Consider the following 18,493-nt stretch of genomic DNA (forward strand, 5'->3'; position numbering starts at 1 on the left):
CAAGTTGCTGCTGTTTCTTTCCATTTCTCAGTAATATCAGTCACAGGTGATGGGGAAGATCCAGGATGAAGAAATGTCATGGACGGGCTCGTTATCCTGGTGGTCCTATTACAGGACCGTGATGGCTGACGGCAGGTGGGGGGCCGGAGGTTATACATTTTGGGTGTGGGCCGGAGGTTATACACCGGAAATGGGGGCCGGAGCTTATACACTGGGAGTGGGGGCCGGAGGGTATACATTTTGGGTGGGGGCCGGAGGTTATACACCGGGAGTGGGGGCCGGAGGGTATACATTTTGGGTGGGGGCCGGAGGGTATACACTTGGGGGTAATAGAGTTGAAGGAGAAGCCTAAGTTCAGGGACTGATGTGGGGTCCAGTACTTCTCCCCATACAGTTTAGCACTGGGGTATTGATCTGAGGGTTGCATGGAAGTACCTGGACACACAGCCTTCCTTCCACCTTCTTCCACCAGTGCTCTCCGGTCGTGGCCGATCTGACCCTTCTTCTTTGTGTCTTGCAGGATAAGAAGCTGATTAAGGCGCTGTTTGAAGTCCTCGCTCACCCTCAGAATTACTTTAAGTACACGGCTCAGGAATCCAGGGAAATGTTTCCCAAGTCCTTCATCAGGCTTCTGCGCGCCAAAGTCTCCAGATTCCTGCGGCCGTATAAATAAGCTGTGAGCGGGAGGCTTTGTATCGGGGTCCGGTAATATCTCCGCTGCACCGTTATTTCATGTACGGCGCCCACACTCCTGAGAGGGAAGCAACTTTATTTAGACCGTTTTTGGGTCGTAATCTTTGACGTCTCGCCTGAGAGGTCTTCTCCCCGGGGGTCTGCGTTCAGCTGCCATATTTTAAAGGAGACATTTAGTAAATGCAACGGAAACCAGGACAAAGGTCGAAGAGGATCATGAACCTCTCGGACGACAGAACGTGTCGGATTTTCCTTATATTAATGAGAAGAAATCCAGGAGAAAACCATCCAGTGACCGGAATTTCACAGGCTCGCTGACAGCTTGCTGACACGGAGATGGAAAGCCATTCTCGGCCACGGCGTCACCCTCGTGCTCGGACCCGGTCCTGGATCTACATATTTCTAGGCCTCCGATATGGCTGTGAGGGGGAGAAATAAAACGTGCTTTGTATACGAGGACAAAAAAAGGGCGACTGACGGGTGACCGGTATATCCCCAGTGCTGGACGCCGGCACTGCGAGGAGAGGGTCGGACTGAGGCTTGTCACACTGGTTCTGCAGAGCGTCGCGGACCCTGAAGACTGCGCGTCCTTTCTGTATTTGCCTGTAAATAGTGTACAGTTTTACACACTATGAATATACATCGTATACTCTTTACAAGAGTCCGGCGGACGTAGTGACAGTTTATCGGGATACTAAGAGAATATTTTTTTTTAGCTTTGTGAAATAATAAAGCGCTTATTCACCAGATCAAGTCTGTAATCTGCCGGGATCTGCTGCTGGGAAAGCCGGTGGCCATGAATACGGCAGGTTCTCTCCCACATAAATGTCCTGTGTGTGCGGTATTCACAGAACTGCCCTTATATCACCCCCCCACTCCCGAAGCGCAATCCTTTGCATGCGCCCCCCCCGGGAGCGTGATCCTTTATATCACCCCCCACTCCCGAAGTGCAATCCTCTGCATGCGCCCCCCCCGGGAGCGTGATCCTTTATATCACCCCCCCACTCCCGAAGCGCAATCCTTTACATGCGCCCCCCCGCGAGCGTGATCCTTTATATCACCCCCCCACTCCCGAAGCGCAATCCTCTGCATGCGCCCCCCCCGGGAGCGTGATCCTTTATATCACCCCCCCACTCCCGAAGCGCAATCCTCTGCATGCGCCCCCCCCGGGAGCGTGATCCTTTATATCACCCCCCCCCCACTCCCGAAGCGCAATCCTTTACATGCGCCCCCCCCGCGAGCGTGATCCTTTATATCACCCCCCCACTCCCGAAGTGCAATCCTCTGCATGCGCCCCCCCCGGGAGCGTGATCCTTTATATCACCCCCCCACTCCCGAAGTGCAATCCTCTGCATGCGCCTCCCCTGGGAGCGTGATCCTTTATATCACCCCCCCACTCCCGAAGTGCAATCCTCTGCATGCGCCCCCCCCCCGGGAGCGTGATCCTTTATATCACCCCCCCACTCCTGAAGCGCAATCCATTACATGCGCCCCCCCCCAGGAGCGCAATGCAACAAAGCTTCTTCCTCCTGAAGCTATGCATCTCTGCAGCCTCATGCATGCATCAGCAGTACTGCCATACTCGCACATTATAATATATATATTCCAGCAAAAATTAGGTTTTATTTCGCTGTACTGTTAGAGCGGTATTGTCACTACAAAGGAAAAATAAGTAGAATTGCCAATTACACGAACTCATCTTTATAGCTGATCTCCATGGCGACACATCAGAACTAAACGTGCAAGGTCAACGGAGAGAAAGGAGCCGCAGCTCCGGAGCAGAACATCCTCCTCTCTCCAGGCCGATAATGGAGATGTCCACGAGTCACATAGAGAAGCGGCGTCTGTTCTCCCACTGTATTATCAGAATTACAAGACATACATGGGTCCGGGTTACAAATTCAGAGGCAGCTGATTCCCCAAAATAAATAAAGCAATGGGTTGCAGCTTCTTTTTGTTTGCTCAAGGCATTAAACAAACTTCCAGTAAATGTTCATCAATATATATATGATTGTAAAAAAGTAAAATAAAAACAACATAGCACTCCACATCCTGTCTGCAGCCACCACTAGGGGGAGCTCCCTGTATACAGAGATACAGGATAAGATTCTGTCTGCAGCCACCACTAGGGGGAGCTCCCTGTATACAGAGATACATGATAAGATCCTGTCTGCAGTCACCACTAGGGGGAGCTCCCTGTATACAGAGATACAGGATAAGATCCTGTCTGCAGCCACCACTAGGGGGAGCTCCCTGTACACAGAGATACAGGATAAGATCCTGTCTGCAGTCACCACTAGGGGGAGCTCCCTGTATACAGAGATACAGGATAAGATCCTGTCTGCAGCCACCACTAGGGGGAGCTCCCTGTACACAGAGATACAGGATAAGATCCTGTCTGCAGCTTCCGCTAGGGGGAGCTCCCTGTATACAGAGATAAACGATGAGATCCTGTCTGCAGTCACCGCTAGGGGGAGCTCCCTGTATACAGAGATACAGGATAAGATCCTGTCTGCAGCCACCACTAGGGGGAGCTCCCTGTACACAGAGATACAGGATAAGATCCTGTCTGCAGCTTCCGCTAGGGGGAGCTCCCTGTATACAGAGATAAACGATGAGATCCTGTCTGCAGTCACCGCTAGGGGGAGCTCCCTGTATACAGAGATACATGATAAGATCCTGTCTGCAGTCACCACTAGGGGGAGCTCCCTGTTTACAGAGATACAGGATAAGATCCTGTCTGCAGTCACCACTAGGGGGAGCTCCCTGTATACAGAGATACAGAATAAGATCCTGTTTGCAGCCACCGCTAGGGGGAGCTCCCTGTATACAGAGATACAGGATGAGATCCTGTCTGCAGTCACCGCTAGGGGGAGCTCCCTGTACACAGAGATACAGGATAAGATCCTGTCTGCAGCCACCGCTAGAGGGAGCTCCCTGTATCCAGAGATACACGATAAGATCCTGCCTACAGCCACCACTAGGGGGAGCTCCCTGTACACAGAGATACACGATGAGATCCTGCCTGCAGCCACCGCTAGGGGGGAGCTCCCTGTACACAGAGATACACGATGAGATCCTGCCTGCAGCCACCGCTAGGGGGAGCTCCCTGTACACAGAGATACAATGAGATCCTGCCTGCAGCCACCGCTAGGGGAGCTCCCTGTACACAGAGATACACGATGAGATCCTGCCTGCAGCCACCGCTAGGGGGAGCTCCCTGTACACAGAGATACACGATGAGATCCTGCCTGCAGCCACCGCTAGGGGGAGCTCCCTGTACACAGAGATACACGATGAGATACTGCCTGCAGCCACCGCTAGGGGGAGCTCCCTGTACACAGAGATACACGATGAGATCCTGCCAGCAGCCACCGCTAGGGGGAGCTCCCTGTACACAGAGATACACGATGAGATCCTGCCTGCAGCCACTGCTAGGGGGAGCTCCCTGTACACAGAGATACACGATAAGATCCTGCCTGCAGCCACCGCTAGGGGGAGCTCCCTGTACACAGAGATACACGATAAGATCCTGTCTGCAGCCACCGCTAGGGGGAGCTCCCTGTACACAGAGATACAGGATAATATCCTGTCTGCAGCCACCACTAGGGGGAGCTCCCTGTATACAGAGATACAAGATAAGATCCTGTCTGCAGCCACCACTAGGGGGAGCTCCCTGTATACAGAGATACAAGATAAGATCCTGTCTGCAGCCACCACTAGGGGGAGCTCCCTGTATAGAGATACAAGATAAGATCCTGTCTGCAGCCACCACTAGGGGGAGCTCCCTGTATACAGAGATACATAAGAACCTGTCTGCAGCCACCACTAGGGGGAGCGCCTTGTATAGATACATAAGATCCTGTCTGCAGCCACCACTAGGGCGAGCTCCCTGTATACCGAGATACATGATAAGATCCTGTCTGCAGTCACCACTAGAGGGATCTCACTGTATACAGAGATACATGATAAGATCCTGTCTGCGTTCACCACTAGGGGGAGCTCCCTGTACACAGAGATACATGATAAGATCCTGTCTGCAGTCACCACTAGGGCGAGCTCCCTGTATACAGAGATACATGATAAGATCCTGTCTACAGCCACCACTAGGGGGAGATCCCTGTATACAGAGATACATGATAAGATCCTGTCTGCAGTCACCACTAGGGGAAGCTCCCTGTATACAGAGATACAGGATAAGATCCTGTCTGCAGTCACCACTAGGGGGAGCTCCCTGTGTACAGAGATACATGATAAGATCCTGTCTGCAGTCACCACTAGGGGGAGCTCCCTGTATACAGAGATACATGATAAGATTCTGTCTGCAGCCACCGCTAGGGGGAGCTCCCTGTATACAGAGATACAGGATGAGATCCTGTCTGCAGTCACAGCTAGGGGGAGCTCCCTGTACACAGAGATACAGGATAAGATCCTGTCTGCAGCCACCGCTAGAGGGAGCTCCCTGTATCCAGAGATACACGATAAGATCCTGCCTGCAGCCACCACTAGGGGGAGCTCCCTGTACACAGAGATACACAATGAGATCCTGCCTGCAGCCACCACTAGGGGGGAGCTCCCTGTACACAGAGATACACGATGAGATCCTGCCTGCAGCCACCGCTAGGGGGGAGCTCCCTGTATACAGAGATACACGATGAGATCCTGCCTGCAGCCACCGCTAGGGGGAGCTCCCTGTACACAGAGATACACGATGAGATCCTGCCTGCAGCCACCGCTAGGGGAGCTCCCTGTACACAGAGATACACGATGAGATCCTGCCTGCAGCCACCGCTAGGGGGAGCTCCCTGTACACAGAGATACATGATGAGATCCTGCCTGCAGCCACGGCTAGGGGGAGCTCCCTGTACACAGATACACGATGAGATACTGCCTGCAGCCACCGCTAGGGGGAGCTCCCTGTACACAGAGATACACGATGAGATCCTGCCTGCAGCCACCGCTAGGGGGAGCTCCCTGTACACAGAGATACATGATGAGATCCTGCCTGCAGCCACCGCTAGGGGGAGCTCCCTGTACACAGAGATACACGAAGAGATCCTGCCTGCAGCCACCGCTAGGGGGAGCTCCCTGTACACAGAGATACACGATGAGATCCTGCCTGCAGCCACCGCTAGGGGGAGCTCCCTGTACACAGAGATACACGATAAGATCCTGCCTGCAGCCACCGCTAGGGGGAGCTCCCTGTACACAGAGATACAGGATAAAATCCTGTCTGCAGCCACCACTAGGGGGAGCTCCCTGTACACAGAGATACAGGATAATATCCTGTCTGCAGCCACCACTAGGGGGAGCTCCCTGTATACAGAGATACAAGATAAGATCCTGTCTGCAGCCACCACTAGGGGGAGCTCCCTGTATACAGAGATACAAGATAAGATCCTGTCTGCAGCCACCACTAGGGGGAGCTCCCTGTATACAGAGATACATAAGATCCTGTCTGCAGCCACCACTAGGGCGAGCTCCCTGTATACCGAGATACATGATAAGATCCTGTCTGCAGTCACCACTAGAGGGATCTCACTGTATACAGAGATACATGATAAGATCCTGTCTGCAGTCACCACTAGGGGGAGCTCCCTGTACACAGAGATACATGATAAGATCCTGTCTGCATTCACTAGGGCGAGCTCCCTGTATACAGAGATACATGATAAGATCCTGTCTGCAGCCACCACTAGGGGGAGATCCCTGTATACAGAGATACATGATAAGATCCTGTCTGCAGTCACCACTAGGGGAAGCTCCCTGTATACAGAGATACAGGATAAGATCCTGTCTGCAGTCACCACTAGGGGAAGCTCCCTGTATACAGAGATACATGATAAGATCCTGTCTGCAGTCAGCACTAGGGGGAGCTCCCTGTATACAGAGATACATGATAAGATCCTGTCTGCAGTCACCACTAGAGGGATCTCACTGTATACAGAGATACATGATAAGATCCTGTCTGCAGTCACCACTAGGGGGAGCTCCCTGTACACAGAGATACATGATAAGATCCTGTCTGCAGTCACCACTAGTTCGAGCTCCCTGTATACAGAGATACATGATAAGATGCTGTCTGCAGCCACCACTAGGGGGAGATCCCTGTATACAGAGATACATGATAACATCCTGTCTGCAGTCACCACTAGGGGAAGCTCCCTGTATACAGAGATACAGGATAAGATCCTGTCTGCAGCCACCACTAGGGGGAGCTCCCTGTATACAGAGATACAAGATAAGATCCTGTCTGCAGCCACCACTAGGGGGAGCTCCCTGTATACAGAGATACAAGATAAGATCCTGTCTGCAGCCACCACTAGGGGGAGCTCCCTGTATACAGAGATACATAAGATCCTGTCTGCAGCCACCACTAGGGGGAGCGCCCTGTATAGATACATAAGATCCTGTCTGCAGCCACCACTAGGGCGAGCTCCCTGTATACCGAGATACATGATAAGATCCTGTCTGCAGTCACCACTAGAGGGATCTCACTGTATACAGAGATACATGATAAGATCCTGTCTGCAGTCACCACTAGGGGGAGCTCCCTGTACACAGAGATACATGATAAGATCCTGTCTGCATTCACCACTAGGGCGAGCTCCCTGTATACAGAGATACATGATAAGATCCTGTCTGCAGCCACCACTAGGGGGAGATCCCTGTATACAGAGATACATGATAAGATCCTGTCTGCAGTCACCACTAGGGGAAGCTCCCTGTATACAGAGATACAGGATAAGATCCTGTCTGCAGTCACCACTAGGGGAAGCTCCCTGTATACAGAGATACATGATAAGATCCTGTCTGCAGTCACCACTAGGGGGAGCTCCCTGTATACAGAGATACATGATAAGATCCTGTCTGCAGTCACCACTAGAGGGATCTCACTGTATACAGAGATACATGATAAGATCCTGTCTGCAGTCACCACTAGGGGGAGCTCCCTGTACACAGAGATACATGATAAGATCCTGTCTGCAGTCACCACTAGGGCGAGCTCCCTGTATACAGAGATACATGATAAGATGCTGTCTGCAGCCACCACTAGGGGGAGATACCTGTATACAGAGATACATGATAACATCCTGTCTGCAGTCACCACTAGGGAAAGCTCCCTGTATACAGAGATACAGGATAAGATCCTGTCTGCAGCCACCACTAGGGGGAGCTCCCTGTATACAGAGATACATGATAAGATCCTGTCTGCAGTCACCACTAGGGGGAGCTCCCTGTATACAGAGATACATGATAAGATATAAAAAGAGAGAAGCTGTTGGTCAGAACGCATGACATGAAGTGCAATGCACATATTGACATCTAACTGTAATCAAAATGAGACATTTGTCAAAATATTGATCAATACATTGAGCCACCCCGCCGCGCCAAGGCAATCTCATGTGGGGGGTCCTACTCTACATTTTTATTATTCACTGTGCCATTACGGCCTCCTGAATATTTTAAAAGCAAGACCATATCTATTGCAAATGTACCTGAAACATGTCTGAATCGCTCCCGTGCAGCCAGATGAAACAAGTGCAGATAAAGGCCAACCAGGTCTGAACACAGACATCTCAGGGTAAACCTCCACACACTGCCCGACCAGCAAACACAGATGAAGGGCGATGAGGCTCAGAATAAATAAATATTAAATAAATATTCAGGAGGCCGTAATGGCACAGTGAGTAATAAAAAATGTAGAGTAGGACCCCCCACATGAGATTGCCTTGGCGCGGCGGGGTGGCTCAATGTATTGATCAATATTTTGCCAAATGTCTCATTTTGATTACAGTTAGATGTCAATATGTGCATTGCACTTCATGTTATGCGTTCTGACCATCGGCAGCGCTGGCTTCTCTCTTTTTATATATACATGATAAGATCCTGTCTGCAGCCACCACTAGGGGGAGCTCCCTGCATACAGAGATACACAATAAGATCCTGTCTGCAGCCACCACTAGGGGGAGCTCCCTGCATACAGAGATACATGATAAGATCCTGTCTGCAGTCACCACTAGGGGGAGCTCCCTGTATACAGAGATACATAAGATCCTGTCTGCAGCCACCACTAGGGGGAGCTCCCTGCATACAGAGATACACGATAAGATCCTGTCTGCAGCCACCACTAGGGGGAGCTCCCTGCATACAGAGATACATGATAAGATCCTGTCTGCAGTCACCACTAGAGGGAGCGCCCTGCTTGGTCCCTGGTGTCAGTGCATATATAATCCTCGGTCCCTGGTGGTCAGTGGTATATACAGTGTGTGGTCCATGGTGCTCAGTGGTACATACCGTGCTCGGTCTTTGGTGGTCAGTGGTATATACTTTGTATGATACCTGGAGGTCAGTGGTATATACAGTGTATGGCCCCTGGTGCTCAGTGGTATATACAGTGTGTGGTCCCTGATGGTCAGTGGTATATACCGTGCTCGGTCCCTGGTGGTCAGTGGTATATACAGTGTATGGCCCCTGGTGGTCAGTGGTATATACAGTGTGTGGTCCATCTTGCTCAGTGGTATATACAGTGTGTGGTCCATCTTGCTCAGTGGTATATACAGTATATGGTCGCTGGTGGTCAGTGGTGTATATACAGTTTGTGATCCCTGATGGTCAGTGGTATATACCGTGCTCGGACCCTGTTGCTCAGTGGTATATACAGTGTATGGTCCCTGGTGGTCAGTGGTATATACATTGTATGGTTCCTGGTGGTCAGTGGTATATACAGTGTATGGTCAGTGGTATATACAGTGTATGGCCCCTGATGATCAGTGGTATATACATTGTATGGTCCCTGGTGGTTAGTGGTATATACAGTATGTGGTTCCTGGTGGTCAGTGGTATATACAGTGCATGGTCCCTGGTGGTCAGTGGTATATACTGTGCATGGTCCGTGGTATATACAGTGTATGGTCCCTGATGGTCAGTGGTATATACAGTGTATGGTCAGTGGTATATACAGTGTATGGCCCCTGATGATCAGCGGTATATACATTGTATGGTCCCTGGTGGTCAGTGGTATATATAGTGTATGGTCCCTGATGGTCAGTGGTATATACAGTATGTGGTTCCTGGTGGTCAGCGGTATATACATTGTATGGCCCCTGGTGGTCAGTGGTATATACAGTGTATGGTCCCTGATGGTCAGTGGTATATACAGTGTATGGTCCCTGATGGTCAGTGGTATATACAGTGTATGGTCAGTGGTATATACAGTGTATGGCCCCTGATGATCAGCGGTATATACATTGTATGGTCCCTGGTGGTTAGTGGTATATACAGTATGTGGTTCCTGGTGGTCAGTGGTATATACAGTGCATGGTCCCTGGTGGTCAGTGGTATATACAGTGCATGGTCCCTGGCGGTCAGTGGTATATACTGTGCATGGTCCGTGGTATATACAGTGTATGGTCCCTGATGGTCAGTGGTATATACAGTGTATGGTCAGTGGTATATACAGTGTATGGCCCCTGATGATCAGCGGTATATACATTGTATGGTCCCTGGTGGTCAGTGGTATATACAGTGTATGGTCCCTGATGGTCAGTGGTATATACAGTATGTGGTTCCTGGTGGTCAGCGGTATATACATTGTATGGCCCCTGGTGGTCAGTGGTATATACAGTGTATGGTCCCTGATGGTCAGTGGTATATACAGTGTATGGTCCCTGATGGTCAGTGGTATATACAGTATGTGGTTCCTGGTGGTCAGCGGTATATACATTGTATGGCCCCTGGTGGTCAGTGGTATATACAGTGTATGGCCCCTGATGGTCAGTGGTATATACAGTGCATGGTCCCTGGTGGTCAGTGGTATATACAGTGCATGGTCCCTGGCGGTCAGTGGTATATACTGTGCATGGTCCGTGGTATATACAGTGTATGGTCCCTGATGGTCAGTGGTATATACAGTGTATGGTCAGTGGTATATACAGTGTATGGCCCCTGATGATCAGCGGTATATACATTGTATGGTCCCTGGTGGTCAGTGGTATATACAGTGTATGGTCCCTGATGGTCAGTGGTATATACAGTATGTGGTTCCTGGTGGTCAGCGGTATATACATTGTATGGTCCCTGGTGGTCAGTGGTATATACAGTGCATGGTCCCTGGCGGTCAGTGGTATATACTGTGCATGGTCCGTGGTATATACAGTGTATGGTCCCTGATGGTCAGTGGTATATACAGTGTATGGTCAGTGGTATATACAGTGTATGGCCCCTGATGATCAGCGGTATATACATTGTATGGTCCCTGGTGGTCAGTGGTATATACAGTGTATGGTCCCTGATGGTCAGTGGTATATACAGTATGTGGTTCCTGGTGGTCAGCGGTATATACATTGTATGGCCCCTGGTGGTCAGTGGTATATACAGTGTATGGTCCCTGATGGTCAGTGGTATATACAGTGTATGGTCCCTGATGGTCAGTGGTATATACAGTATGTGGTTCCTGGTGGTCAGCGATATATACATTGTATGGCCCCTGGTGGTCAGTGGTATATACAGTGTATGGCCCCTGATGGTCAGTGGTATATACAGTGCATGGTCCCTGGTGGTCAGTGGTATATACAGTGCATGGTCCCTGGCGGTCAGTGGTATATACTGTGCATGGTCTGTGGTATATACAGTGTATGGTCCCTGATGGTCAGTGGTATATACAGTGTATGGTCAGTGGTATATACAGTGTATGGCCCCTGATGATCAGCGGTATATACATTGTATGGTCCCTGGTGGTCAGTGGTATATACAGTGTATGGTCCCTGATGGTCAGTGGTATATACAGTATGTGGTTCCTGGTGGTCAGCGGTATATACATTGTATGGCCCCTGGTGGTCAGTGGTATATACAGTGTATGGTCCCTGATGGTCAGTGGTATATACAGTGTATGGTCCCTGATGGTCAGTGGTATATACAGTGTATGGTCAGTGGTATATACAGTGTATGGCCCCTGATGATCAGCGGTATATACATTGTATGGTCCCTGGTGGTTAGTGGTATATACAGTATGTGGTTCCTGGTGGTCAGTGGTATATACAGTGCATGGTCCCTGGTGGTCAGTGGTATATACAGTGTATGGTCCCTGGCGGTCAGTGGTATATACTGTGCATGGTCCGTGGTATATACAGTGTATGGTCCCTGATGGTCAGTGGTATATACAGTGTATGGTCAGTGGTATATACAGTGTATGGCCCCTGATGATCAGCGGTATATACATTGTATGGTCCCTGGTGGTCAGTGGTATATACAGTGTATGGTCCCTGATGGTCAGTGGTATATACATTGTATGGCCCCTGGTGGTCAGCGGTATATACATTGTATGGTCCCTGGTGGTCAGTGGTATATACAGTGTATGGCCCCTGATGGTCAGTGGTATATACAGTATGTGGTTCCTGGTGGTCAGCGGTATATACATTGTATGGCCCCTGGTGGTCAGTGGTATATACAGTGTATGGTCCCTGATGGTCAGTGGTATATACAGTGTATGGTCCCTGATGGTCAGTGGTATATACAGTGTATGGTCAGTGGTATATACAGTGTATGGCCCCTGATGATCAGCGGTATATACATTGTATGGTCCCTGGTGGTTAGTGGTATATACAGTATGTGGTTCCTGGTGGTCAGTGGTATATACAGTGCATGGTCCCTGGTGGTCAGTGGTATATACAGTGCATGGTCCCTGGCGGTCAGTGGTATATACTGTGCATGGTCCGTGGTATATACAGTGTATGGTCCCTGATGGTCAGTGGTATATACAGTGTATGGTCAGTGGTATATACAGTGTATGGCCCCTGATGATCAGCGGTATATACATTGTATGGTCCCTGGTGGTCAGTGGTATATACAGTGTATGGTCCCTGATGGTCAGTGGTATATACATTGTATGGCCCCTGGTGGTCAGCGGTATATACATTGTATGGCCCCTGGTGGTCAGTGGTATATACAGTGTATGGTCCCTGATGGTCAGTGGTATATACAGTGTATGGTCCCTGATGGTCAGTGGTATATACAGTATGTGGTTCCTGGTGGTCAGCGGTATATACATTGTATGGCCCCTGGTGGTCAGTGGTATATACAGTGTATGGCCCCTGATGGTCAGTGGTATATACAGTGTATGGTCCCTGGTGGTCAGTGGTATATACAGTGTATGGTCTGTGGTATATGAGATTCTGAGTGTTTAGAATATGATTTTATTTTAATGGATACAAGTGTAACAAACCCTCATCTGTGAGAAATACGTGTCTTGACGTAATAAAATGTAGAGCAGCGGCTGGGAATATCGTGTGCAGATGAGAGGTGGCAGCAGAGTCTGCGTCCGGGGCCGCGGTGCGTCAGCGGCTTCTGTGCAGGCTCAGACCGGCAGCCGCTCACTTCTCCCAGGGCTGGAAACACGACATGATCTACTCCAGGATCCGCACCGACAGCGGCAGGAAAGACGCGGATCTGCGAGAAGCCGCGTCCCTCCGACAGCAACGGAGGATGAAGCAATCCGTGCAGTTCATCCACAAGGATTCGGCCGATCTGCTGCCTCTGGACGGCCTCAAGAAGCTGGGGACCTCCAAGGACACAGTAAGACAAAAGATGGGGGCAGGAGAGAGGGCAGGGTGCCCCAAAATGACTCAAAGGTGGGGAGTCACAGGCAAAGCAACAACCACCAGCATCATACTAGGCAGACTGGGATGATGAGGGTGCTGGTGGGATGAAGATGATGGTGGTGACGGGGGACGGATCTACAGTCTACTCAGCGTGCAAATAATTATTTCACAAAGTCTGTTATAAGCTGGAAGGGGGCGAAATGCCAGTGGAGGTGATATGGGGGCTCTGGGCAGTGATAGAGTTAATATAAAGCACTGTGCAAAAGTCTTAGGCACATGTGGACTATCTGGTGATGCTCCATCGCCTCCATCATCAGCATCTGGTGACCGTCCATCACCTCCGTCATCAGTATCTGGTGACCGCCCGTGGCCTCCATCACCAGTAGAATCATAGAATGGTAGAGTTGGAAGGGACCTCCTGGGCCATCTGGTCCAACCCCCTGCTCAAAGCAGGATTCGCTAAATCATCCCAGACAGATGTCTGTCCAGCCTCTGTTTGAAGACTTCCATTGAAGGAGAACTCACTACTTCTCGTGGCAGCCTGTTCCAATCATTGATCACTCTAACTGTCAAAAAGTTTTTTCTAATATCTAATCTGTCTCTCCTCCCATTCAGTTTCATCCCATTGCTTCTAGTCTTTCCTTGTGCAATGAGAATAAAGTTGATCCTTCTACAATGTGACAGCCCTTTAGATATTTGTAGACAGCTATTAAGTCTCCTCTCAGTCTTCTCTTTTGCAAGCTAAACATTCCCAAATCCTGCAACCTTTCCTCATAAGACAGGGTTTGCAGACCGGTCACCATTCTGGTCGCTCTTCTCTGAACTTGCTCCAGTTTGTTGATGTGTTTTTTAAAATGTGGCGCCCAAAACTGGACACAATATTCCAGATGAGGTCTGACCAAAGAGGAGTAGAGGGAAGTAATGACTTCACGTGATCTAGACTGTATGCTTCTGTTAATACATCCTAGAATTGCATTTGCCTTTTTTGCTGCTGCATCACACTGTTGACTCATATTCAGTCTGTGATCTATTAGTATACCCAAGTCTTTTTCACATGTGCTGTTGCTTAGCCCTATTCCTCCCATTCTGTATATGCTTTTTTCATTTTTAGGGTGTGTGCACACGCTGCGGATTCTGCTGCGGTTCCGCAGCGGATTTGGCCCTGTGGATCCGCAGCAGTTTCTGCTGCAGTGTACAGTACCATTATTCCCTATGGGAAATGGAAACCGCAGTGCAGATGCTGCGGAATTTTCCACGCGGATTTTATGCAGGTTTCTAAACCACAGAAAGAATTGACATGTCCATTCTTTCTGCGGATTCCGCAGCAGTTTACCATCTCCTCCATTGTGGAGATGGTAAAACCGCAGAGCAATCCGCAGATATCGACGGATTTTAAAAATCTGCGCGGATCAATCCGAAGCAGATTCCGCAGCGTGTGCACACGGCCTTATTGCCCAGATGTAGTACTTTGCATTTGTCCCTGTTAAAAACCATTCTGTTAGTTGCTGCCCACTTCTCCAGTTTATTTAAATCTTTTTGAATCCTCTCTCTCTCTTCTCTAGTATTAGCTATCCATCCTAGCTTTGTGTCATCAGCAAATTTAATCAGTTTACCCTCAATTCCTTCATCTAAATCGTTGATAAAGATGTTGAACAATACAGGGCCCAGGACAGAGCCCTGTGGTACCCCACTTGAGACATTCTTCCAACTGGATGTGCAGCCATTTACGACCACTCTCTGGGTCCGATCACTAAGCCAGTTATGAATCCACCTAACAGTTGCCTTGTCCATTCCATACTTAGTCATTTTTTCAATAAGGATAGTATGAGAGACTTTGTCAAATACTTTGCTGAAGTCAAGATATACTATATCTACAGCATTTCCTTGATCCACCCAATCAGTGATACCGTCATAGAAGGAAATTAAGTTAGTCTGACATGACTTATTAGTTACAAACCCATGCTGACTCTGTTTAATCACTTCATTCTTATCCAGGTATTGACATACATGTTGTTTAATAATTTGTTCAAAGATCTTTCCTGGTATAGAAGTCAGACTCACCGGCCTATAGTTGCCTGGGTCCACCTTCTTCCCCTTTTTGAAGATAGGAACAGCATTTGCTCTTCTCCAGTCTTTTGAGACTTCTCCTTTTCTCCAAGAATTTTCAAAGATTATGGAGAGGGGTTCAAAAATTTCTTCTATCTCCGTCAGTACTCTGGGGTGTAATTCATCTGGACCTGGAGACTTGAATTCATTTAGGTTAGATAAGTGTTTCCTCACTATCTTTCTGTTTATAGATATCCTGGATTCTTCTATTCCCTTAATAGGACAGTGAAGAACAGTTGATGTTACATTTCCTTTCTGAGAGAAAACAAATGCAAAATAGGAATTTAAAAGTTCAGCCTTCTCAACATCCTGTCTGGTATCTGGTGACCGCCCATCACCTCCATCATCAGTAGCTGTAAATAATTATTACTATTTACCTACATGGTCCTACCCCTGCAGCTCTGGAAGCCCCTCCCATGTTACTGTATAAGCCCCTCCCTCGCTGCAGTGACGTACACTTCCACTATATGGTGGGGGATATAACGGCCGATGGCTGACAATCATACGATCTATGAAATGTCATCATCTCCTCTGTACAAGCGCCGGCTCCTTCCTGCTACACTACAGTCTCCATAATCAGGTTATGGCCAAAATGTAACAATTAGAGAAAAGCCGCACCAGATACAATGTAACAAGAAGAATGTTACCACTGAGCCGTGTATCTAATCCTATCCTGTGTGATACTGTCTGCTGAGCCGTGTATCTAATCCTACCCTGTGTGATACTGTCTGCTGAGCCGTGTATCTAATCCTCTCCTGTGTGATACTGACTGCTGAGCCGTGTATCTAATCCTCTCCTGTGTAATACTGACTGCTGAGCCGTGTATCTAATCCTCTCCTGTGTGATACTGACTGCTGAGCCGTGTATCTAATCCTCTCCTGTGTGATACTAACTGCTGAGCCGTGTATCTAATACTATTCTGTGTAATACTGTCTGCTGAGCCGTGTATCTAATCCTATCCTGTGTGATACTGTCTGCTGAGCCGTGTATCTAATCCTATCCTGCGTGATACTGACTGCTGAGCCGTGTATCTAATCCTATCCTGCGTGATACTGTCTGCTGAGCTGTGTATCTAATCCTATCCTGTGTGATACTGTCTGCTGAGCCGTGTATCTAATCCTATCCTGCGTGATACTGTCTGCTGAGCCGTGTATCTAATCCTATCCTGCGTGATACTGTCTGCTGAGCCGTGTATCTAATCCTCTCCTGTGTGATACTGACTGCTGAGCCGTGTATCTAATCCTATCCTGTGTGATACTGACTGCTGGGCCGTGTATCTAATCCTATGCGATACAGTCTGCTGAGCCGTGTATCTAATCCTCTTCTGTGTGAAGCCACGTTAAGGCACCTGTTCACACTATGCTTATACTTGGATAGGATTAGATACACGGCTCAGCAGTCAGTATCACACAGGATAGGATTAGATACACGGCTCAGCAGTCAGTTTCACACAGGATAGGATTAGATATACGGCTCAGCAGACTGTATCGCATAGGATTAGATACACGGCTCAGCAGCCAGTATCACACAGGAGAGGATTAGATACACGGCTGAGCAGTCAGTATCACACAGGAGAGGATTAGATACACGGCTCAGCAGTCAGTATCACACAGGAGAGGATTAGATACACGGTTCAGCAGTCAGTATCACACAGGAGAGGATTAGATACACGGTTCAGCAGTCAGTATCACACAGGAGAGGATTAGATACACGGCTCAGCAGTCAGTATCACACAGGAGAGGATTAGATACACGGCTCAGCAGTCAGTATCACACAGGAGAGGATTAGATACACGGCTCAGCAGTCAGTATCACACAGGAGAGGATTAGATACACGGCTCAGCAGTCAGTATCACACAGGAGAGGATTAGATACACGGCTCAGCAGTCAGTATCACTCCTGTATAGATTCAAAGATTCAAAGAAGCTTTATTGGCAGGACTAAATACACATTAGTTTTGCCAAAGCAGGTGTACAGAAGGGAATAGGGATAGGGGCTGTAGGGAAGGTGGATGGGGGTTGGGGCAGATCCAGGGTGGGGGCCATAGAAGTCCATGGCATATCAGAGTTCTCTTTCTCGCAGTCTATGGCATTCGCTCACATATTGTGCTGCTATCTCCACTGCTCTCTCTTCTTCCCCCAGCAGGATGTATGTTTTCTCTTCCTCCTTTATAGTGATGAAATCCGGGAAGAGATGTGAGAGTCTCCTGAAGTGAGTGTCCCTCACTGCTGAGTATTTGGAGCAGTGTAGCAGGAAGTGGGTCTCATCCTCCAGGGCCTCCTGGTCACAGTGTTGGCACAGTCTTTCCTCCCTGGGCTTGTAGCTCTGCCTGTGTCGGCCGGATTCGATGGCCAGACTGTGGGCACTGAGTCTATACCGGCTCAGGATCTTGCGGTCTTTGGGGTCCGGGAGTTTCTCCAGGTATGGAGCCAGTCTGTCGTCTCTCTGTAGACTCTGGTACATGGTCAGTCTCTGTGAGCTGATGATGTCGTTCTTCCAGTCACTTACGTACCTCTCCTGGCCTTCGTCTACCATCTTCCTGATTCCGGCTTTTGTCAGGTTGTTGTGATTGGTTTTCTGGTCAGGTTAGGGTTTGGCTGAGTTGTTCCGAGGGTCCTGGTTTTTCTGTTTCTCCTACATGTGTCAGGGCTTTATGGTGATGGGAGCTTGGATTGCTCCTACGTAGGTGAGCCCGGAATGACAGTGCCCTCTTTAGAACCGTTAGGTGTAGAGGGAATCTGCCCAGCTCGGCCCGGCAAGCACTGTACCGCTCCTCCTGTATATATACACTGCACAGTACCACTCCTCCTGTATATATACACTGCACAGTACCACTCCTCCTGTATATATACACTGCACAGTACCGCTCCTCCTGTATATATACACTGCACAGTACCACTCCTCCTGTATATATACACTGCACAGTACCGCTCCTCCTGTATATATACACTGCACAGTACCACTCCTCCTGTATATACACTGCACAGTACCACTCCTCCTGTATATATACACTGCACAGTACCACTCCTCCTGTATATATATACTGCACAGTACCACTCCTCCTGTATATACACTGCACAGTACCGCTCCTCCTGT

The 18,493-nt window shown here is 49.1% G+C and overlaps 2 protein-coding genes across 6 annotated transcripts in view; both read left to right on the plus strand.

Moving 5' to 3' along the window:
- Positions 1–1,440, plus strand: part of SCUBE2 (signal peptide, CUB domain and EGF like domain containing 2) — an 84,391-nt gene extending 82,951 nt beyond the window's left edge. For all 5 annotated transcript variants that reach the window (XM_073545182.1, XM_073545180.1, XM_073545181.1 and 2 more), the window contains one exon: positions 521–1,440. In XM_073545182.1, the coding sequence (XP_073401283.1) occupies positions 521–673 (153 nt within the window). In that variant the 3' untranslated portion in view covers positions 674–1,440. The remainder of the gene's footprint in view (positions 1–520) is intronic.
- Positions 1,441–12,974: 11,534 nt separating this feature from the next.
- The window catches only part of NRIP3 (nuclear receptor interacting protein 3), a 54,580-nt gene continuing 49,061 nt past the window's right edge, over positions 12,975–18,493 (plus strand). The window contains exon 1 of the mRNA XM_073545185.1: positions 12,975–13,266. Coding sequence (XP_073401286.1) covers positions 13,093–13,266 — 174 coding nt within the window. The 5' untranslated portion in view covers positions 12,975–13,092. The remainder of the gene's footprint in view (positions 13,267–18,493) is intronic.

This window comes from Dendrobates tinctorius, unplaced genomic scaffold (genome assembly GCF_039654945.1).
Source record: "Dendrobates tinctorius isolate UK_male_01 unplaced genomic scaffold, ASM3965494v1 ptg000142l, whole genome shotgun sequence".
Classification (NCBI taxonomy): Eukaryota; Metazoa; Chordata; class Amphibia; order Anura; family Dendrobatidae; genus Dendrobates; species Dendrobates tinctorius.